At 37.1% G+C, this 24,286-nt stretch overlaps 1 protein-coding gene across 2 annotated transcripts; it reads left to right on the top strand.

The window, feature by feature from the left end:
- The first annotated feature begins 469 nt into the window (after positions 1 to 469).
- On the top strand, positions 470 to 23,894 carry LOC112566232 (sentrin-specific protease 6-like). 2 transcript variants are annotated; one of them, XM_025242278.1, is made up of 22 exons: positions 470 to 888; positions 1,991 to 2,207; positions 3,886 to 4,730; positions 5,271 to 5,417; positions 5,667 to 5,808; positions 5,991 to 6,059; positions 6,665 to 6,834; positions 7,375 to 7,463; positions 8,100 to 8,499; positions 8,893 to 9,077; positions 9,202 to 9,358; positions 9,759 to 9,944; positions 10,420 to 10,888; positions 11,823 to 11,939; positions 12,954 to 13,082; positions 15,559 to 15,651; positions 16,088 to 16,229; positions 16,515 to 16,580; positions 16,820 to 16,890; positions 19,189 to 19,257; positions 20,125 to 20,272; positions 20,741 to 23,894. In XM_025242278.1, exons 1-22 carry the CDS (start codon positions 873 to 875, stop codon positions 20,864 to 20,866), a joined length of 4,053 nt encoding a protein of 1,350 aa, XP_025098063.1. In that variant the 5' UTR covers positions 470 to 872; the 3' UTR covers positions 20,867 to 23,894. The 2 variants fall into 2 exon arrangements, with proteins under 2 accessions (XP_025098063.1, XP_025098064.1); XM_025242279.1 differs by lacking the exons at positions 470 to 888; positions 1,991 to 2,207 and adding an exon at positions 2,503 to 3,292.
- The last annotated feature ends 392 nt before the right edge of the window (positions 23,895 to 24,286 follow it).

The following is a 24,286-nucleotide window of genomic DNA, read 5'->3' as shown; positions in this document are numbered from 1 at the left end:
TATGCCCATGATACATAATAGGCAGTGGTAACTTTTCGGAAGCGTCGGGTTCGTATCTCTCCATGGTGGAAAAAAAAAAAAAATGAAAAGGCACCCGATCATATTTTTAGATTCCGTACATCGACAGATAAAAAGCTGGCTTCGGGTTTTTGACTGATCAGTTTCCTTCTGCGAGAAAATTTCCCATCCTTCTATAATTTCAGAGATTTTTAATTTTTCTAAGTTGTTTTATCAAATTTCGATTTTCGGTCTTTTGCATGGCTCGTTGAAGTCACTTGAAAATGTTTCAAAATGTTTAGCAAATGTTTATCCTATCTTTAATTACCCTTTCCCCATCTTTGTGAAAACACAATTGATTCTTTGGACGTTCTTCGCTGTATCAACTTCTTGATGACACATATAGAAAGCTCGATCGTGACACTAGGAGGGAAAAAAATAACTTTTTTAAAGTGACAGACATGATGAAGTATATGATGTACGCGGCAACGACGACTTTCAGAATCCCATTTTATGTATCACAACCAACGACACGCGATTTTACTTTCTTAGTTCAGAACTCGTTGTAGGATTTTTTTTTTTTTTTTTTTAAATAGCTCTGCAGGGGGTAGCAATGTCGTAAAATCACCTACGTAAACTTATATGATGAAGAGAACGATTGTGTTACAAAAGTAAAATTAACTCTATTAAAAACATTACAATCGGTCAGAAGACGAGAAAACATGATTTATTAATTTTTACGACAACTGTCAACAAGCGTTCGCCCAGTGTATGAAGCCAGCAGAGCATTCGCAGAAAAAAGAAAACAAAATTTTGCACATTTTTATACCGAACACATGGTGAACTATAGCTAGCTATGCTCGGAGAAAGTCAGCATGTCTTTTCTTGATGGTAAGAAAATGAAAGAATGCGATTTGAAGAAAATATTTAGTGTTCATGCTGTTTCGGTGTCAGCAAAATATCTTGACATCGCTCATGCTCAGGTGGGAAGACAACTTTTATTGTGCAGAAAAGAACGTTAATGCACAAAAGATGATTGCTGTTAAAATTTAATACTTTAGCTATATTTCAAGAATTTACATTTTTACTTAAGTGGAATAATCTTATGTTTCGTATTGTCTATCCCTAATGCCGAAGTCATGAAACAGGTTTCCGGTCGTAATTTTATCGCACTGTACATGTCTGGTTAAGTTGCTAAACTAAGATACAGTTTCGCCAAACGACGAAAGAAGCGAAAATAATTGCAATTTGTTTAATCACTGTACTCACAATATACGGGATTATGTAAGTGACAGCTGATACACATTCCAGAATTGCTTTTAAGTATGATATTGAAAAAAAGATTTTATATATGTATACCCGATTTGCATATTGCAGAAACTGTTAATTTAGTATTTTTCAAATTTTGCAGTGATAGTAGTCATTAAAAAGTTAGAAGGATGGTTTAAAAGAAAACAGATCATGTCAGTTGATAATGCCAACATTAGGTCTACATCTGTTTTTTAGAGCTTTCTGCAGTTACATAATTATGTAACCAGAAATGGAAAAACTGAATCATTTTATATACAAAAATGAAAGCAGCAACTATTTTTACTCCATGTATTTTTTAAAATATTTTTCTCAGCCCTTTTTCATAAGATCCACCCTCTACTTCTCCTTTACTGTTGCTGTAAATTCTACAATTATACATGAAAACAAAATGCATTACAAATGTGGTGATTTTGATCTGTCATTTATATGTATATTCAAAAAACATGTAGAATGAATAAACATCAAACAACAATGTGAGTAGTTAAAGAAACAGTAGTTTAAAAAAGCAATAAACTGCCTGTTATTTACATTATAAATAATCAGAATCAAAAGGGTGGTAGAACAAGTTAAGACACATAAGTATATGTTGAGAAATGGGAAAAGATAAAAATATAAGAGCATAATTCTAAGCATTTAAAAATTGAATTAATTTCAGACACTGTCATCTGGTTTGGGTCTTAAGCTCTTGCAGATACAGAAAACAGAGCAGACCGAGGCTGGAGCTATTCTAACAGGTACAACAGTCACGATCCAAGTGGCCACACCAGTGTGTACAATAACTCTTCACGCACCATTGACCACTGGCCATCTCCAGCACAGCATCATGCTATGTCCATTGGCTCTGCTCCAAGCTCTGCAGAATCCTTTGCACATGAACAGAAAAACTCAGACACAGATGAGTAAGTACAGCTCAAGTCTTTAAGTTATGCATACAGTTTCGGCTAATGTACCTTGTTGAATTTCTTAGTTGAGAGTTCACTTGAGTTGTGAAATATTTTGAAAGTTTTCTGCTATTGGTAGAAGGGTTTCTTCCCTTACGAAATGTCATATTTTCTTATAATTTTCTGTTGGTACCATCCAACAAAGAATGTTGGATCCTGCATGTTTGGTGAGTTTTCTTGTGGAAAAAATGACAAACAAAGTATGCTGTACGGTGTTCCAGAAAACAACACTGCAAGTCACAATTTTAACAAGGATAGGCAGATAGCTTGTAGAATATTATTGTTTTCAGCAAATACATTTATATGTCAAACAGACCATCAAGTACTGAAGCCATGTAATCTCACATAGTGATATCCTTTAAAGCTGGTGGGTCTCAACAGCAAGTCAGAATTTTGACCTCCCAAACTAGAGGAGAATGCTCAAACGTTGCAAGACTTCCTGCCATCAATGGAAGAACTCATAGTGGGACCACCTCTCTGTGAAGAACTCCAGCAGTTTTGTCACTCAGCCCTTCATCGGCTCAGATACCTTGCCACTCTCAGGGAGTCCAACACTGTGTCAGGACAGTGAGTGAGGCATCAGAATCAGTCTATGGGATGGATGCAAGAGATGGTTACATTCGAGATGCCATTAAGTCAAGTTATTTTATGCCGTCGTTTCAGACTGAGCAAGGTTATCGTTTACCTCGTGACTAGAAATGAAAACCGGTGCCTGTACTGTTTATGTTGTCTGATAGTGCAAATATTATCAGAAACTAATCTTTTCTTGCAGTTATTAAATAAAGAACTTTTGACAAAAAAGGAAACAGTTAAAAAAAACATGATTTTTGCATTTTTTTGGCAGAAGAAAGGGAGGTGTTCTGTTTGCAAATTTCTTTGCTGTACATTTTTTAACTCGGAATAGTTGGTTGTACAGAACTCCAAATGTGCCTGTTCATCTGTTACAATTCAAAGGATGATGCTACACCATACTGTACAATGTGTGTTTGTGTGCACTTTGGCTGCATGTTCTTGAAAGTGAATTTGATGCCTATCCTAAAAAGGTATGTATTCATATACCTGTGCACTTGTATGTAAAACACTTTCAGCTTGGCTTTAGTGCTGGGGAAGAGAGGTGTATTAATAATACTATCAGACAATTCTTTTTTGGTCTTCACTTTCTAGAATGAGGTCTTAATGAATGAGCTTTTGTTTGCTGTCAACACAAAAAGAAGAAGCAGTTAACGTTAGCTCTCATGTTGAGGGCGGTACAAAAGCTCAAGCTTTGTGGTCTGTTATGTTTGTTGATGGCAGTAAGCCAAGAAAGTGGAGGGGAAGGGCAATGACTTTTTCCAAAAAGAAATAAAAGGAAAATAGCAGTGAAGTTGTAAAAGAATTTCAGCAGTGTTTTTCAAATGGCTCACTGAGAGCTGACAGCTTACACTTCACAAAAAACAAACTGTTGATCTTGGCTGACCACTAGCAGTGCAGTTTATATATGATTCATGGTAAGATTGTTAAATGAATGATGGGGTGCTTTTACCCATTTATACCTTTACATAATAAAGTTCAAAGTTTGATCCGCTCATCCATTTCTAAACTCATATTTCTTGTTCTACATATTTATCTATTCAATCCTTATTTCATTTGTTGCCAGTGACATTGTTCTAGTGGATGATTCAGCAATAACCATATCTGAAGACAGGACACCTCAGAACCATAAGCCCACGTCATCTTACTCTTCTCCATTCAGCAACCATGTTTCCCACAATCTGCCTTCACACCATCATCATCAGGTTCGCATGCTGAAGCAGTTGAATAGCCCTATCCCAGTAGTGCAGTCCTTGCACACACCCCAGCACCAAAGTGCTCATCCACAGTGCCTGGCCCTTGTGGCACATAAAGTGCCAGTTACCCAGCATTCTCTGGCAGGAGAACAGCAGGCCATGAAGGGGCCTCACCATGGTCAGCTCCAGGTTGACCAGCAAGGTGATCATGCCAGGACAGTACCTCATAAGGTAGAGGGTAGTCAGAGGCTGGCGATGGAGCCTTTGCAGAGGCCTCTTCGGGACCATCAACAGCAACAGCTGATGAACAGTCAGCCAGTTCCATCTTCCAACCAGCAGAGGCATAACATGCAGGTCAAACTCTCTACGTGCCAGTCTCATTCACCTTTGCCTGAGAACTGCAACAGTGGGGGCCAGGGCACAAAGTACTGCTTACAGCAGCAGCAGCAACAACATGGTGTGAGAAAAGATCACTTTCACTTGCAGCACCGAAACCGAGAATCACAACAACAGTTGCAACACCATGCACAGCTGTCAACAGTTAGCACTGAGCAGCAAAATGCATCAGTACAGCGTTGTGACAGTTTCATTATCAAGCCGGATGTATGTGGAAGCACAGACAGCAGAACTCATTGTGTGCCTCAGTCACTCGTGTCAAAGGAAGCATACCCACAAACTGTCAGAATAAACAGTACTCCACAGCACATAAATGCAGGTAGGAAACTGTATGTGGCTTCAGTGGTTCACAACATACACAGAACAACTTTTGATTGACTTTTCTTTTTTGGGGCGGGGCTTGTATTTTTGTTATTTGATATGTTTGTATGCTGTTGTAAAATGAGTTCTGAAATAATATGTTCTTATCCCTGTTCCTAAGATAAAATTGCAACAGCAAAATTATTGCATAACAAAAGTTTATGATGGTAATATTTTTGTTTGTTTTACAGTATATCAATATTGCAATCAGATGTTTAGTTTTATTGCTTTTCTCTATGGCCTATGGTGGTCATAGTGAAAAGAGTGCTACAGATGTCTCTTGTACAGGACAAGTAGGAGAGAACAAGGGCTTTGATATAAATTATATGCAAAGTTTTTATTATAAGATTTGTTACATCAACTTTGAAATCACTTATTTTTACACTAGTTTTATTTTGTATGTGTGCACATGTTTTTAGATAGGACAAAAGGTATGTTTAAAGAAAAGAAACCTAGGAAAGAAAAGATTGTGATTTTACTATCTGTTTTGTGCGTGCAGTTGACTTGCAGTCATTACCAAGACATTGCTTTCAAGTGGTTGGTAATGGTAATTTACAAAGTTTCACAACATACGGACTGAAGTTGCCAGATGGTGCAACTCAGGTTGCTGTCTGGAATGGCTCACAGATGATTATTCAAGAGCCATGTAAGTACTTGTAAAAAAGTTACAAGTAGATGCAGCATAAAGGCCAACTGACAACAAACACACATGCTCATATGTGCACACCTGCAGACATGTATCAGAGTTGGTGGTGGTGTATAACGCTAATTAAAAAGGAGCAAAAATTTCAGTTTCTTTGGCACCAAAGTCTTCAGGATAAAATCTTAAAAATAAAATAATTGTGCTTCCTGCATTTGATTATTAATGTTTTATTTTTCTTCTGTCATTCCAAAGTGTCACAGCTGTCTTCAACAAATGCTAGTATTGCCAAAGCATGGCTTGCAACAAATGATAGAGCAGATCACAGTCAAGTGCACAGTAGACCTCAAGGTGGGCAGCTGGCATCTGGTCTTCATCCTGCAGCAGATCAGAACAGGTACATCCATTCATTTCTAAATAAACCCAGAGAAATGCTATGTTTTTGTCCCAGAATACCATTTTAATTGTTTGATATTATATTAATTAAATACGAGCAGTTTTAGAATGGGAGACTTTTACCACAACATTCTTTTGCTGTAATGATTGCATTGTGCTGTGATTGTCATGTTCTTCTTTCAGTGTAGACACACCATTGCTTGGCCCACGAAAGTCAGCAACTAATGCTGTGTGGCCTACGCCCATGCCAAGGTTTGGAGTCTTTTTTTCACATGATAACCCACTAGCAGTTACATAATCTTGTCAAACATTGTTTACAAAACTGCACATGGTACCACAGTTACAAAAGTCAAATGTTTTGTAACCCCAACCCATTTTTCAACTTGATAGAATGAAAACAGCTTGCCCATGCTCCTGTATACTACTTATTCTTTAAAATCTTTGTCATTGAAATTCTGATGGTAGAAAGACTGTTTTTATTTTTAACTTAGATTTTATTATTAATGAAGAGAAGGAATTGCTGTATTCAAAAGTGGAATTGGTTTTCTGTAGAGTTACAACCTTTAAAATATATTTCCATATGACCTCGAGGTGAGGTCGATCAACTTCTCCAGAACCTACCTTCCAATCCTGCCATTTAACAGACTAATGCCATCTGATAAGTGTAAGGGCCAACATAAGTCCCTTTTGACTTCGAATGGCATTTGCTTATATTGAATACATTTTGTACTGTACATGTTAGTGTACACTTACACATTTTTAAGTCATCAAGACTTTTTAAACTGTGGTTGTTTTGTGACATCTTACAGTAGAGAAGTAAGATTTTCATTAGTTTGTATTACATTGGCTACTTTCAGTCGAAAGCCACCACATTCAGAAAGCAATGCAGACACTCTGCCAGAATCGCCTGTCCCGGATTTGGAAATGCGGTCCTCTGATTCCAAGTCATCAATAGACTCAAACATGGCTGAATCATCTCCCAGTGGCTTTGCTCACAGCAGTGTTCATAAAAACACAATATTACCTGGTTTGCATTTAAAAATTTTTGTAGATCCTTTTTTTACATTATTAAAATAAGAGCTTTCTGTGAAATTATCATTTACCCTTATTTTTCACAGATTTACCTTCCTAGAGGTAAAAGTTTCCTCCCATGTAAAACTATTAGCACCTGCTTGAAGGTTCTTATGGGGTTTTCAAGGGGCATAAAAACTTTGTTAAAGATCATACCAGAGCTTTTTTTTTAAAAAAAAAAAGTTTTAAAATTGCAGTTTTGGGTTCTCCGATGTTGACAACAAAATTAAAATTGTGGCCATCACTAACACACTCTCTGAAATAGGAAAGATGAGTTTGCATGATGGGAGGGTGGGGAGAAAGGGATGTGTGTCTGGAGTGGTTGGAGCAAAAATGTGGTTGTATGCAGTTAGTCAAGAGACCTGTGAATCACAGTCAGCACTTAACAGTGTATAAGAACTTTAAAATGCATATATTTATATATATTCTGTTGAGAGGGAAATAATTAAGAAAAGAAAAGATTGCAAAAGAGTTGTTTTTGTGTTTAACTCTTCAGCTGAGCATATACAAGACAAATCACCATCAGTCTCAAGTAGCGCTGCAGAAACGTCTGAGACTCTCAGAATAAAAAGTAATCTTAAAGAGGTGAGTTTTGTTCCACAGCTATACTTTTTGTGTGTGTGTGTGTGTGAAAGTTTTGGATCTGTGTAGCTGTCACATTTTTATTTCAGACATTTTGTGTTTATCCATGAGAAAGAGAGGAAGAGACAGGTTTGTGTATGTGTGTATATTAATAAACATTAATAAAAAAATCTAATAAATATTACATACACAACATTTATGTAGAGCTGTAGGGTCTATCATTATTGATTTTGAACCAGTCTTACACCTATTTTTTACCTGGACAGAAGCCTGTTGTGATGTTTAATGCTTTCTACTGATATTTGGCTGTAAATTCATTTACCCCTGAACTAAATCACAGAAATAAACTAACAGTAACACATTTTCAGATATGGATATACCATGCAGACAAATTGAGAAGTTGCTTAGCATGAAAGTAAATAATTTCTAGAGACTGTTTATGTTGTAGAGCAAAAGCTGAGGCTCTTTACCTAAAATCGGAAATTGAAGAATGGTCAATGGTAAAGAAATGTCTGGTTCGGTTGACAAAATAGTTACAGAATAATATGACTGATAGTTACATTGACGTAGAAAAGTGCTTAAGCATGCAGTATGATGTAAACAGTCTTTTTAATAGCTCTGTACCTATTTCACCCTCAGGATGAAGAAGCTGTGGCTGTGTGTCGCTACTGTGGATACTCCAGCAGTGATTTTGAACGTTGTGAGAGCTGCCGTCGAAAGTTCTCTGAGAATGTCAAGATTGTTGTTAATAAACGGAGTGCTGGAGATGCTGGACTGGACCAGCTGCGTATCCAGACGTCACCATCTTCTGGTCCAGAAGCCAAGCTCAACAGATCTGTCATAGACAAAAAGTCCTTTTATAAAGGTAGACAGCTGTCTTCAGAAACTCCCAGTAGCAAAATGACCCCTGGGAAGGAGGGTACACACCAGTCATCTTCACCATCCCCAAGAGGCAGGGGAGGGCGCAGGGGGAAAACTGGCACTTCTCCTCGCAAGCCTGCCCGCAGTAAAAAGATCAAAGATAGCTTAAAAGAACCAGGTGAGCAAACATATGAAAGTAGAATTTGTAAATATATAGGAGCTTGACGTTGCAAGATGTTCAGTGGACTGTTGCCCTGTGCAAGGGCACTCTATGCCCTTAAGTTTTCTGGCCAAGTAGTCAGCTTAAGGGCAAAATTTTTACTCATGTTTTAGCTAACTGCTGGGCCTTAACCATACAGCTAGCAGTGTGCTCCACGCACATCCATTTGCTTCTTACTCCAATGATTGCTATAGGAGTCTTAATGTTTGACTATCATTATTAACATCATTGTTTTTTGTTTTGTTTTTTTAAGTTGTGGACAGCATCATAGCTATGGTCAGAAATGAAGTTTATTTGCCATATTTGTGACTAAAGCAGCTTTAATTTTTGTTTCGTTTTTGTTTTCCTTAGTAACCTTAACAATATCTTCTGATGAGGACGAGCCTGCACATAAAAGTACTCCTGAACCTAGTTCTCTGAGAAATAAAGATCTCTCTCAGGAAATGGACGAAGATGGGTTGGACATTTCTCCATTTGTTAATGCCATGAAGCCTACTTCTTTTGGCAAATCCCGCAGAGAGCGAATGGAAGACGAGGCAAGTTTCTTTTCATGTTTTTCTTGTGTTACTTTTTCAGTTTTGAGGGGAGGGTGGAAAAGGCTGGTACTTTTACAGTATTTTTCAGTAGAAATTGAATTTCCTTGTATTTTTTTTTTTTCAGGCAGGACGATGCTTTCCAAATCATGTAGATGAAATGGATATATCACAAAGCACTAGACCAATGCTTATCAGTGTGCGGGGTGTGCGTGTTGGATCATTACGGTCTACAGCAGTTTCTGTCCATTTCCTGGAAGATCAAATCAACTTCGAGATTGTCAGTGAGTGGTTTGTTTTCCATGGTGGAATCAGCTAATAGTTTGAGCTAGAGCAACAGAATTCTCACCATTTAAGCCATCCCCAGTGCAGATCCAGACCAGTGTGGTCTACAAAATCAGTCAGTTTCTCTTTTTAAAAAAAAAATGACGCATCTCATTTTCCTGTTCTCTTTTGATTCCAAATGCTCATAAAAGAGTAAAACCACAATTTAGTCACTTACTGTTCAGACTACAGTTCATGTTCATCCTCAACTGCAAATGAAATTTAAAAAAAAAAAAAGCGGTTAGGAGGACAGAAAAATATTGTTGCTTATGCTGTGTAATTACAACTCGCTTCTCTTGTCCATGCTTGTTTTATGATGAAAGCCAAAGCTATGGAGAATTTATAATAGCATTTACACAGGTGATCGAACTGGAGAGGAATTTCACTTTGAGGTGCCCCTACAAGAAATAATGTGCATCCAGTACACCTTAAGCCAGCTGCAGCCGGTAGCTTTTATCAAAGTCATCCCAGCTTGTGGTGTCCGTCTCAGGGAGCGGTTGAAAATGACTCTAAAAGGTCCAGAGTACTTTGATCCTGCCAGCTATGGTAAGAGATTTATCTAGTTTTACTTATCATTGCTCAGGGCTTGATAGTGCGTAGATTGTCCTGTTGATTATAATGCAGACTGCTGAAAACTTCCTGATAAATATTGACATTTCTGATTTTTCTTTTTTAAATAGAAGTAGCTTAAGATTGTAAAGAGATGTGAAACCATAAGTCTTTCATTCTCTAGGTGCATGGCTTATATAAAAGGCAGAGCCCAGCTTTTTCAGTGTCCTACACATTACCTGATAAATCTTGTCCCACCTCGTGGGACATCTGTCAGATCCAAATTATTCAACTTTGCAAGGGACCCATGACTTCAAAGTTCTGTAGCATGATAAAGTTTTTGCTTAATTTGTTTCTGGAAATCTTGTGTTGCAATAAGTTTTGGATGTAACCTTCTGGTGACTAGACTAACAATATCTCTGGTTCATAGGTAAGTCTTTTTTACTAACTCATCTTTGGTGGATTGTTGCAGATTTGCAGAAAAGCTTCATTGTTATAATTATTGATGAGGTAATTAATGAGGATGGGCTTAGAGAAATTCTTAAGTCATACAAAGTAAAACATCCACAAGCAGTGCCAGACTTCTTGCGGGAGTTACCATATGATGATGCCAACAGCCTGCTTGTTAACTCCTCTCCACCTGTGCTGAAGGATAAGGGGCGGCACTCTTACCATGTAAAACCAGACACAAAGAACTGCAAAGTGAATGCCAAGGTAGTGCAAAATGCCCAGGCATTATTCTCCTCTACCTATGGGAAAGGAAAAACTATATCAGTTGGTGACATTGGTGATAGTTCCATTACAGAGGAGGTTGGGAAAATAGAGGTGCCACAACAGGAAGGTGATAAAGGAAAAGAGACAGTGGTGCCATTACTCAGAGAGGAGAAGATGGCCAGCAGGTCACCATCACCAACGGTTGGCTTTGTGGGGCCTATAGAAAAGTAAGCCACATACCAGTTTCAAATCTTTAATTTTTAGTCCTTAAGATAAAAATGTATGTTAATGCCCTCTTTATTTTTAAATTTGATATTTGTTCATCAGAGGTACTCACCTGTACACTTTGTTTCATATTTTATATGGGAAAATCTGGACAATATAATTTTGAATTCTTAGTATGATTTTTTTTTTTTTAAATCACGGCTATTTTTCTTAATTCTGTTTTGTACAGTGCCCAATTCCAGTTCTCTCTCCACCATTTCCAATGCCTAGTTTGCACATCTGCACTGCAACATGAAAACCAAAAGAGTTCTCAGTAGACCTTCAGTTGCAATTACCAAGATAAGATCTAGCACTACAAACTTAACAGACTTTTCTGTAATTATATACAACTGACTTAAAAGTACATCAAACCCAGAAACAAACGGGAGTTACTTTGTATTTTGCATGTGGTGTAGATGTGATATAAATATCTCACATGCCAGACAAATGACATTTTTTGCCATAAGAAGTCACAAAACCATGTAGTCACAGGGAAAGGCATAGTTCTGATGCATTTCCATATAAAGGAAACGCTAAAAATATGAAAAAATGCACCAGAAATTATTTTAATTCATAATTTGTTAGATTAATTTTCATGTAAAGTATGGATTTGGGATGCAGAATGCAGAAATTGGTATCTAGGGATACGAATTTTGTTTGGAAACAGTAAGCATATCTGATACTTTTTTGCGTGTGTGTGTGTGCGCGCAAAAAATGAGCAGTATATGCACATACGTTGCATATATATTAATACAGGTCTTAACTCTTGATAGAGCTGTCAGCATTATAATTTAAGAAGAGTTTTCACTTGTATATCTCATTTTTCTGTAAGGTCTTTTGGCCTTGATGTTACATGTGCTCTGCTGCTTTATTTTTATTTATTTTTTATGCATAAAGGTTATTAACCTACCCTCCTCCACCTGCAAAAGGTGGCATCACGATCACCAACGAAGATCTGTACTGCTTGAATGAGGGGGAGTTCTTGAATGATGTCATTCTGGATTTTTACCTTAAGTGAGGAAAGCTACTTTTTGTATTTCATTCTTTTTTTTTCCCACCAAGATACTTTATCCCTCCTGTTATCTCCCCAAGATACTTTATCTATTGTTTGTTTTGTTGTTGTTGTTTCATGAACACTGTACGTCAACAAATGCATGAAGAGAAAAAGTTCATATCTTTGCATTTAGAAGCTAGAAATTTTTATCTTCAAAGATACAAGAACTTTTTCCCTAAATAATTTCTCATTCTTCGGTATTGTTTTCACCTGGAGAACTGCATAATGAAAAGCAGGATAAGCATATACATTTTGTTTCCCCTCGGTCATAATACTTTACTGAAATCTTGTCTGTCCACACTTCTGCCCAAAAATCTTCCATCCCACAAAGTCACATATAGACAATGAATGTTCTCCCTCATTGCTGCTATGCAGTGGAACTCTCTTTCACATCTTGTTCGCCACTCTGCCTCAAAGACTAAATTTAAATGTTCTCTGAAAACATATCTGTTCACAGAGTACTATCCCTAAATTACTATTCTTAACTCCCTGGCAATACTCTCTGTCATTCTAACCGTCATTTTGTAATGACTTCATCTTACACCTTTTACATAACCTACATCCCTTCGTACCTTCCTCCATTGCTTTACTTCTACTATTGTACCCCATCTTCGTATTGTTTAGTGTCCCTATAAACCTCGCTGTCCACTGGCTGTTATCTTTCATTTATCAATGTTAGTCTGCACAGAGTGTGATCTATCTTCGTTGTGATGCTGCATGTGATAAGTTCACGTTATTATTATTATCATCCAATGCTATAAAAAAAAACCAGTGGTAAAACAATACTAGAAAAATTGTTTCACTTGTTAGTGAAATCAAGAATTGCATATTCAAAGATTTTGTTTTTGATGAAGTTGATCTATTGTGCTCAAGAGCTAGATGTCATTTTGTGAGTAAAGAAGTATTTTGCTAAACTCCTTGAACTGGGGCACTTTAACTCTTGGTTTTAATGCCTTTAGTCATGTCTGTGACAGATATCTTGTGAGAGAGAAACTAAGTGAAGAGGATAGACAACGTACACATGTTTTCAGTTCCTTCTTCTATAAACGACTTATGCAGAGACAGTCTCGCAGCTCCCATGATGTAGATGATGCCAAACTCACGTAAGGGCATATTTTCAACCATGTTTAACAAATTCTTTTTTGTTCCATTCACTTGGATGGTTTAGGTTTCCAATATGTTTGCAGTTTCTGACTTGATAAGTTTACATTTTCTTAATACTGCACCAGTTGACATGACTACTTAGAAATCACCTTATTAGCCACCTTAATTCCAGCTGTATGCTGCCAATGACCAATAACCATAGAGCACACAAATTCACCCAACATACTCCTAATCTCACCCTACCTGACAAGTTGCTCATCTGACCAGTATTTGCCTGGCTTTGTTCCAATTATATGCAGCCATATAGATGTGCCTTGTGTCATCCATGATGTGGCTAAGTCTGCAGGCTGAGGTGCACTTCATGCTCACTTTATGATAATTGTTCTAGGACAGGATTCTGAGACACACTGTTCTCTTTACCTACACACTTCCCTGGGCATGCTCTTGGGCTGTCAATGCTTAAGCTAATTCATTTGTCATTGGTCAGTTCCAATCCTGAAATACTGAAATGCATTTTCTGTGAGCATTTGTGTTTATTGCTGGCCAACAGCTGAGCTTTGGACAGAGACTGCCTCTCTCCTAAAGATGGCCATCCATGAGGTCAAACACCAGAACCTTTGAGGCTCTTACTCTATCCTCTTCTGGTGCTAAAAGCAGGATTTTGGTGGCCTTCCCTGGATTGTGGATCTCGGCAGTCTCAACGCATATTTCTAACCTCCTCACTTCTCCTTGAAGACCACTAGTGCATTGTGGGTAGTTGTCAACAAGCATAGATCTGGCTAATACCTGTCAGCATGTCCTTATGCACCCTTCAGCTGTTCCTTGGAGGGCTGGGTATTTCAGATTGCAGTTATGCCTTTTGATGAGTTGGGGCTAAGTCAGAGACACCATGTTCTGCACAGCATGACAATATGGCCTGCCCTCCTTCATCTTAACATTAATTAGTCCAGGATGGCCTCACAATCTCCAGCTGGAATAAAGGGATGTAATTTTTTGTTTGTACAAGAGTGGTAGTGTCCAAAGTAGTTTCCTGACAACCACTTCTTCAACCTATTATTCTCCATGTAGTCATGTCTTCAGGTACGAAAAAGAAACACCATTTTGGGTAGTAAAATCTCCTTCTTCAAGTATTTACACATGGAATGACAGCCAGATCCCTCCCACTACCCTGCTGTGGGTCTCTTTCTCAATTCCAGTCAAGAAACTTGTCAGGGGGGGGCTGAGTGGTCAGGTCTGACAGCTTCAGCTGTTCTCGACAAAACAGTTGTTGATCTTACACACCTGATGTGATCATATTTAGTAATATTAATTTCATTCTACTTGTCTCTATGTGCACCATCAACAAAACTGCAATAAAAAAAAAATTTCATACAGTGGAATAGATCTGAAATCTCCATGTAATACTTATACCTAACCATGTAGTGCTGACGAATAACAAACACTTGCCTTCCTGGCAGTAATGTCATTCACCACTTTCAAATAAAATTTACATGTTGAGTTCTCTTTTTTTTTTCTTGACACTCTTTTCATTACGTTTTGTACATAGTGATGTTGAATTATTCGTAAAAGGTGTAGTTGTTGACCAGACACTCCATGCTAAGCTGCCCATGTGGTAGATTGCAAAGTTTTATCCATCTGAGACATTTCTCCCTGAACTTAACTTGTCCATTTTAAAGTCTTTCTAGGTACTTAGAATTGGTATTGCTCAAACCCCAGCAGCATCTTTTTATCATGATTGTTTTGCTGAAATTGGTGAACATACTAGTACTAAATATGGTGCTTGTCTCAGAGCAGGCAAAGTATCTATCTTTACCTAGCAAAATTTCCCCCACAAATTCTCCAAAGTCACTATGTGATTGGTCATGATGTCACTACAACGGGTGGAGCATCTAGTGGTTAAAAGGGAGTGTACTGCTAGAATTGAGGTGATTAAGATAGTCATGTCATCTGCTAAGTATTTAAAGAAAGAAATCTTACTTCCAAAATGTTTTTTTTTTCATTTTTGATTTGTTGTGCATTAGCTTAAAAGGACTTGAGTCATTTTCTGTTGCTGTATGAATTATTTTCAAAGCTGTTTTCATGCCGACAATCTTGAGGATAACTAATCACCTAAATTCAAGTAAGCTCAATAATCCAAAGCAGCTTTTTTAAAGCAAAAGTGAACTTATTTGTTACAAGTGCATTTACCTTGAAACAAATAAGGTTCGGGATGTGTGACAGTATACCAGTTTATTTCTTTGGTATTTGTACACATTGAAAGCTTTGAGAAACTTTAAAGTGATCATAGATCCATACCAAAGGTCTAGTTTGTCAACATGCAGTTTAATTTTTGTTTATTTAATTCTTTTGTTTTTTCATATCATTTAACTAGTACTTTTGCCTATCATGCAGGTGTTTGCTTTTATACTTTTTTTTAAAACCTATCATTCAAGCATCCCATTTTAAACCTCATTTTTTTAATAACAATTTCTCTAGTCCGGCTCAGAAGAGACACACCAGAGTAAAGACATGGACACGCCATGTGGACATCTTCAGCAAAGATTTCCTACTTGTGCCTATAAATGAGCAGTAGGTGTCCCTGATATTTTGAATCATGTATATACATAAGAGTTGTAATTAGTAGGCATTTCTCCTATTGTCAGCTTCTAATCTACTAAAACTTAAGTCACAAATGTAATCTTTTAGGGTTCCTTGAGACTTTGAATTGTGTATATACACAAGAGTTGTAAGTAGCAAGCATTTCTCGTATTGTCAACTTTTTATCCGCTAAAACTTCATAAATGTGATTTTTTTTAATTTTTATTTTATTTTTTTAAAGGGTGTCATTTCCATCTTGTCCCCCTTAATGGATTGGTATTATAATTGCTTGTCACCATTAAAATTTATCTTGGGACACTTTCTGTTGGCTCTTGAACATGGATCTCTCTTGGATTTGCTTGTGCAACAATGAATTTTCATGACAGAAGAGACTTTTAAGGAAACTTTTAAAATAATTATATTTCAGCTCACACTGGTATCTAGCAGTGATATGCTTTCCTGGCCTGGCATCTCTTGATTATGTTCCGTATCAACCTAGTGCAACAAGTGAGGAGGAAGCTGCAGATCCCACTAATGAAGTGGAGTCTTCTCAGTCAAGCCCTAGAGAGGTAATGTAACACAAGGTTAAGGGAATAGTCTGTCTTTCCTTACTGTCCACAAGAGGGTTTCTTTTTCACATTGTAGATGGTTGAGGTGGCTGTTAAAGTTTGCGTACTTATAGAATTTTCTGCCTGCATCTTTATAGACATTTTTCTGTTGGACTGGACTGTGTGTATTATTGGTAGTTAAGAAAAATGTCAGATCAATGTTGCTTCTTTTGTTAGTTGACTGTATTTACCTTGTGCCCTATTTTTCTATCACTTTGGGTGATTTTTTTTTCTGTGGGTTGGCAGGAGCAGTCCCCTTCTGGAGAGGACAAGAAGGAAGAATCCATGGATGTGGATGCATCCAGTTGTAAAGTAAGTGGCTGTATATCATTCAGTCAGAAGTTTTTAGAATCCATGATGCTAAAGTGAGAACAAGCATACACTGGCAAGGAAAGCCCACATACTATTTCTTGCTTCAAAGTTACTAAGAGGTTAATATGTTTTAGAGGATCTCTTCAAATATATTAGTGCCATGTCTTTGCATTTAGTTTTGCCAGCTTGATAGTCTGAGAAAAGTACATTTATATGTCTGTTGACTTCAATTTTTGCAGAGCATTTTGGGCAAAATAATTGACCAGGAAGCAGTTGGGGACAATATATCTTTTAGCATTGGACAGAAGCAGTGAGTATGAGCTGTGCTTGTTTTATTGTGTCTTGGTGGGACTGAAAAATGACCAGTTGTAGGCAAGAGAGACATCCAGAGAGAGAAAGGATTGTATGTTTGGTGGCTGGCAGGTTAGCGAGTTGATAGAGTGATGACATCTTATGGACATCAGGTGGGTTGAATCTTACCACCTATCTTTTTTTCTGAGGAGGTGGGGGTGGAGAACATGAATTGGGAGATGTTGCCCATGTCTCATGTTATTTTAACTATTGCTTTTATAGAACGAAAAATATCAGGACATATGCATAGATGTTTGTATGTAAGATAAGCATGTTCTGTTTCATACATACATATGCAGAGATAGCTCTGGGCTGTGCAGCATTGCAGGGTTTCTACAAAATTTCACTTAGAGATGCATAGTTTGAAAGTCAGCTCAACCATGCTTCCACAAAAATATCATGGCTGCTGCACACTTGAACATGTGATGTGGCACTTCAAAAATAATTGTTGTTCTTCATGCTGGTTTGAAACTAACCATCTAGAATCAATGCTAATGATTGGACAGTTTTCAAACTGACTAATTGTTATCGGTCTGATCTAACTTGCTTCAAATTTTGCACCAGGAAGTAAATTGGTGATGCGTGCACAGTGAAAAAAAGTTGCAGGAGGATTGCTCAAGTGAGTTGAAAGCGAAGTGAAAGTGATTGTCAGCTCTGTTTGGCTCTCCTTCAAAACCAGAAAAGCAGATGATGCCCCAGAAAGCAGAAATTGATGGAGACTGGAAGAAGCAGAAACTTTTCAGTCAGAGTGTGCTGCAGAAATTATAACTGAAAATCGAAAGATGGTGGAATCGACAGTCAAACTGAGACTTAAACTGCAAGTAAAAAAGAAGAAAAAAAAACCCCTAAAACAAACAGAATGGCTGAAGAAATGGATTTGAAAAGAAGAATTTTGGCTAATGAACAAGAATGACAGCATGAGATGTGCCTAAAACACAGTAAGAATAACTCAGTTACAAGCCCTGGTTGAGTTAATTACTAAAAATATTCAAGTTTAATTAAATTTCAGAAATAGCAGGGATGTGAAAACATTTCTTCAGCTTGAACTGAAGGAGAAACTGGTAAAGAAAAAGAACGGTGATGGGGACATAGTGGAGATCAGATTTAGAGATATTAAATGGGAATGTAACCCTAATTTATGGGCAACATCACAAGAAATAAAAGCTGTCGGGGTTGCTTTTTGTGACAAATTGTGCAAGAACATTAATGACAGGTTCTCAAAAGATGCAGGTGATGTGGCCTCTTCATTTTTGATACTTTCCATGTGCCCACCTCTTTCCTGTCTGCAGAAGACAGAGCAAACTATGGAGACAAAAAATTAAATATCTTGACAGGTTTCTTGGGAAAGCCAACACAAGTAGGTAGCAAATTCAGTAAACCCTTGCTTGACAAAGCAGCCTGTTTAGAGAAATGGATTCTGGCCAAAGAAACTGTAATGCAGAGTGCATATCCGAGAGATTCCACAAAAAACGCCTGTTTAAGCTGTTATTTGACATTCACAGGAATTTATTTCCCAGCTTGCTGGTTCTTGGAAAGCTGTGCCTCCTTATGCCATACTACCTGCAGACTGTGAAAGGGGCTTCAGCTATCAAAACCTAATAAAGTCCTATTGTAGAAGTCGCCTTGAGGAGAAACGTTTAAATGTTCTCATGAAAATAAAATATGAAAATGAATCACATGGTGACAACAACCAGTGATGCTGTGGTGTGGAAAAAGGGAAAAAAAAGCAGAAGCCTATGTAACCCACATGACTAGGATAGTAAAGCACATTTCAAGTGAAAAGATACAGCCATTGCATTGATGAGACTAGATAAGTGTCTAAACATTAGCTCATAACCCAATGAGTTAACAAGTAACAAAGACTAATTGGTTTGCAAATTTAGGATGCCCTCATCACACTAATGATGAGGAAAGATGATTTATCAATATAAAAGAAAAATATCGATATGATTAATCTTTAGATTCTTGTGATTAATAAATTTTGTTTTACTCTGTTGCATACCAAATATAGAGAAAGTAAAAATGTGTGTTTTGAGAGGCCCATTGTTTCATTTGAAAGGCCCCTTTTTTTTCCATTGAGAGGGCCCCAGGCCCCCTCTTTTTGAAATCCTGGAATTACTTCTGTATGTGTGTAAATTGTGTGTATATATTTATGAATTTGATAAACGTGCATATGAGTGCATTGTGATCCATGTTATTTTTGTGATAATATTCACAAATTAGAGAAACATTTTTAACGTAGGAATCTCTTTTACAGGGCATGTATCCTCATCCTTGATTCTCTAGCAGGCCCTCCAAGAAACTCGGTCATCAGAACACTCAAAGAGTAAGCAATCTTGATGAGAGACCTTCATGCTCACAATCTGTGGCAGCAGCTGCTTATGGCTAATTTTAGCCTACTGCTCTACCATTGGGATTGTGTCCATGGAAGACTTACTGTCATATTGTTGCATCTTCACATGGATGATTTTAAGATCACACTAGACATTGATACACTGGTTCCAGTTATTAACTAGAGTTGGCATCTGGCTTTTGGTCACTTTCTACTAACATCAAGATTCTTTCACCTAAAGATTGGTTTGCTTTTTGTCAGTATTTCATTTTCTTGTAGCTTGTCTTGTTAATTGCTTTGTACTTGCTTCTGTATTACAGAAGGAGGTAAGTGATTGGAGGATGTGGTATGCATGTGCTAAGAATGTTCTGTCTGCCTCATGTCTTGTGTGATGCTTTTTCTTTGAACTACAGTAATCCCTCACTACATCATGGTTCTCTTATTGAGGCTTCACTGTATCAAATTTTTAAAAAATGTATCTAATTTTGTATTGCGGATTTTTTGCTGCATCGCAGAATTTCGTGGTATATAGGTATTTATATAATATTTATGCTTTTAATCATTCAAGCTGTAGTATACTTCAGAATTTTATATATTGTTAAAATTACGTAGGTTTAAGAGAATACAAAGTGTTCACGAATATATAAAGTATTTATAAGAGTGTGGGAAAGGTTTATAGGAGAATGGGAAGGGTTTATAAAGCCTTAAAATATATATATATAAATAGTAAATAAATATAATATCACTACTTCATGGATTTTCACCTTTCACAAGGGTCTCTGGAACATAACTCCAGTGATAGATGAGGGATTGCTGTATCTGACAGTGCTGTGACAACTATAGGTGTTTGTTTACTTACAGATACCTTCAGGTAGAGTGGGATCTGAAGAAATCTTTACCACGTAATATGGCAAAGACTATTCGAGGAGCAGTGCCAAAAGTTCCACAACAGACGAACTTCAGTGACTGTGGTGTCTTTGTTTTACAATATGCTGAGACTTTCTTTGAGGTAAATAGAGGAATTATTCTCAAATTCTTGAATTTAAGAAGAGTGACAAATGGCTAACAAACTATTTTGTTTATATTGTTCCACTCTTCAGTACGAGAGGATTTTTTTGTGCAGTATTTGAAGTACGTCTTAAGGTGTGCTTGCCTTTGCTTGTTGTCATTGGCTGTGTTTAGGATTTTAAAAAATTCATTTAAGCCAGTAATTTCAGGTCATTGCATGTGCAAAACCTGCCAGCAAAATTACTTTTATCATGTCTGCTACCGCTGATGAACAAAGAAGAGTTGGGCAGAATCTGGTTGATGGATTTATGGTGGGTAGAAGAGGTGGTTCTCACATAGAAATATAGTCATTTTGTGCATACAGTTGAAGAGGGACTCTGCATAGCATCTGCCTGTTCTCTTGACTATCTCATTGTTGCTTTTGTCATCCATTCCCCCACTGACTCCTTCTTTTTTCTTTTTTTGGCAGAACCCAATTGCAAGCTATGCTATTCCCATGAAGGGTCTGGAGAAATGGTTTCCCTTGAACAAAGTGGAAAAGAAAAGGGAAGAAATCCGCAATCTCATTCTTCAGCTTCAGAATGAGTGCAGGTGACCCAAGCCTGGCGAGTTGCCATGCTTTAGGATGTTTTCATAGCAGACGTTCAGTGTGACTTTTCACCCAGCTAGATAATGTTTGGCCAGATCACTCACTTTAGGCCCAACAAAATGTGTTTTTTTCTTTTTTTGTACCAATACTGTATCACAGCACCCTGGAACAAGGTGACTTTCAGGCTTAAAAAATGAGCATATTTAATATTGGGCTGTGTGTGTGAGAGAGAGTGTGTGTGAAGGCATGCAAGCATTCAGTCGCTTCAGAGACAAATAATGCTGATCCTGTGGTGTTGACCTTATTGATTGGCAGTTTCTCTGTGCCATCCAAAGTGCAGGATTTGATAGGTCAGGAGTGCTTTCCTAGAACATCAGCCAGCTTCAGTGGGTTTTTTTTTTTTTTTGTGTGTATTTTGGTGTTACTCCACATGCAGTCTAGTATTTCAGGGCACACTTTTTTTGACTAACCCACTTTCTCATTCACACAATGTTACGATTGCTTTTTCTCATTTTCTTTATGTCTTATCTGATAATCTTTCTATTCTTTTTGATGTTGCAGTTAATGAGCTGTTTAGCTGTTCTGTTGTGTGTGTTGCTGGCTGCGACTATTCTGGTGTAGTTTCAAGCAGGCTGCAGTAAACAGTTTAGTATTTGTTTAAATTTATTTATGATGCATTGATTGGTTGATCAGGTACCTTTACAAAATTTTGTTTTCAAAGACTGTTGAGTACTGTTGTGTCAGAAGTTAAAAAGTGATGAATGTACATTCCCTTGTTGTATATCACACAGAGAAAAACATCAAAGTGGCTCACTTTCATTGCAGCTGAGAGAGAATCTTTTGTAGTGGCTAATTCTTTTGCCAAATCTTTTTCTGTGTGGATGCTACTTCCATCTTCCTCTTTGACATTTCTTGAAAAAGAGGTGACTAGCTGTTGAAATAGGAAGAACTAGTTGCAAGTGGATCTCTTCTGATTGCTTAGTGTTTCAGAAATGGTATTTCAGAATTGTACATTATGTTGACCTTCCACAAGGCACAAGGTTATGCATGAAATTTCTCTGTTGTATTTCACTCCCTCAATGAAATATCAAGAACCCTGCTTTTTTTTTTTTTTTTTTTAAAAAAAAAAAAAGGCAGGAAATGACAGAACAGTTAGGTTGAATTTTACAGGTTGCTAGGTTCTATGGCATTAATTGAATACATTTTTTATCTTTCTTTGCTATTTTAGAGAGGAAGGATTAAAGGGTTGTTAAACCTACTTTGCCACTTGAAAAATGTGGAGACTAGTTGCTTAATTGGCATATATAACTTGAATCAAATGCATACATTAGAATTTGTTTTTGTAAAGCAGGTCATAGTCTTAATAATTTAATGTTGTCTTGGCATGAACCTGAAAGCCTTTCAGTATGTAATTTTGGTTTGGTTTGGTTTTTATGTTTATGGATACCTTTTTAGTGATTATGTTTGATTACTAGACAGGGTTAGCTGCACGGGAGCTATGCAGCACTATTTGTTTCAACTCAAATTGTATGTTCAGAAGGAAAATAGCTGCCAGAATTTCTCAAACCACGTCCTACCTCTGTGTTGATTTGTTTTAATGTTTCAGCTAGCATTTCTCAAGAGTGATAGAGAAGGCACAAATCTCTCCTTTGCACTAAATTGCAGAGGCTTTTTTGTGGCTAAAAAATTTATAAAAGTGACTGTACCACAACTACTTTTTCTGACTCCATTGACTTCACTGTCTTAACCTGTTACCTGTTTTTCATCATGTTTTGGGGGTTCTTTTTGTATGGTAGATCTATATTGAAAGTCAACTGAATCTTTTTCCTGACTTTATTTGTTTTGGAGTAGTTTCCTCTTGAGAATGGATGAGGTTATGTATATCTGGTATTTTTATGAAAAGAAGCTTTATAGATGGAGATGGAACAATGAATGGGAGCAAGGGCAGTGGAAGAGGGAAGTGAGGTGTTGGTTCACAGAAGATTTTGACCTGCTGGAAGAGAGTGTATTATTTCAGCTGAAAACATTCTAGCAGTTATATATCAGAACTGTAAAACAAAGTGATGTATTCATTCTCCATTAAGGCCATTCATAACCAGACAATATGGGTGAACCTTTGATCAAGGAAGCTATGAAGTTCAGCTTTTTATACTTATGAGAAGTTTCCAGAGCACAGCATCTGGATAAATTGCTGAACATGTGCAGCTGCTGAACAAAAAATGTCATAAGATTCATGCTATGATTTTGTGGAAATCTTTCAGTTACCAGAGGATTATAAAGGACAAGCATCCTGACAAGATATAATTTTGAAGTCTCTGTCCAGATATTTTTTATGCACCTCTTTGTCTTAAACAATTCACATTTCTTGTATAAAACAGGTACATTGAGGTTTCAGAATGTGTGATGCCTAACTTAATGTTCAAATAGGATTTAAGGCAAATCTTTGCTGTACAGGGCATTCTTCTGGTTGTGTTGAGAGTAATGTGACAAGGAAAATTTGAGGCCTGCATGTGATTGTGATCCCTACATTGTATATGGGTGTGTATTAGCAAACACTTGGACTAAAATTGTTGCTTTGAAAAAAAAAAGCTAAATATAGCTCTACTTTTTCCTGGTGTTGGACAAAGAAGCGAATTGCGATGATAACCTCAGATGATAAATTGTTGAAGTGGGCTCCCTCTGTTCTCTCCGTTCTCCAGTTTGTCTTTTGGTTTGGTCATGGCCGTGGAGTTTGGACTTACTCCTTATTTATTGTGTAATTAATATTTTACTTAATCTTTCCTGCATGCATTTTCACATCCTTTGAGTTCTCATAGAGCAGGACAACAAAGCATTGGAAAAGCCATAAAAGAAACGTTTTACACCCTGAAACTCACTAGTCCAAGATTGCTGCCATCGTTTGGAGAAGCTGTGCATTTGATGAGGGAGGGTGTCCTTTTTCATTTTGCTCGTTCATTTGAGGGTGAATTTGGAAATTCTGTTGTTTTCTGGTGAGACAACTGTGTGTAAAATAAAAGATGATTGTAAACTCAAATAGTGATGTGTTTTTTCTGTTATGTGGACCTTCAGAAAAAAATTGGATGTGGCTTATTTTGTGGTGTTGAAAGATTATGCTATAAATTATATTTATGTAATATGGGTTGCCAGCCACTCGAAGCTATGGATATGTCATTTAAAGAATTTAAGCCTAGAATAAAATTTATGCCAAAAGTACATACATACAGTTACAAGTTGCATTGTCCATGCTTAAAGGTTCCCATGAAACTCATTCACCCTCTGAAATTTCAGGGCATTTTAATATACAGAAAGAAAGAGCAAATGTCCTTGCAATCTACCACAGTAACTTCTGGAGGTGATAATTTATGGGTAGAGAGAAGCAGGTGCAAATAAATCTGATTTGTGTTTTATGTATTGAAACTAAACGTA

The sequence above is a fragment of the Pomacea canaliculata genome, linkage group LG6, assembly GCF_003073045.1.
Source record: "Pomacea canaliculata isolate SZHN2017 linkage group LG6, ASM307304v1, whole genome shotgun sequence".
Classification (NCBI taxonomy): Eukaryota; Metazoa; Mollusca; class Gastropoda; order Architaenioglossa; family Ampullariidae; genus Pomacea; species Pomacea canaliculata.
The sequence above is the reverse complement of the archived record's forward strand: the minus strand, read 5'-3'. Positions and strand labels throughout refer to the sequence as shown.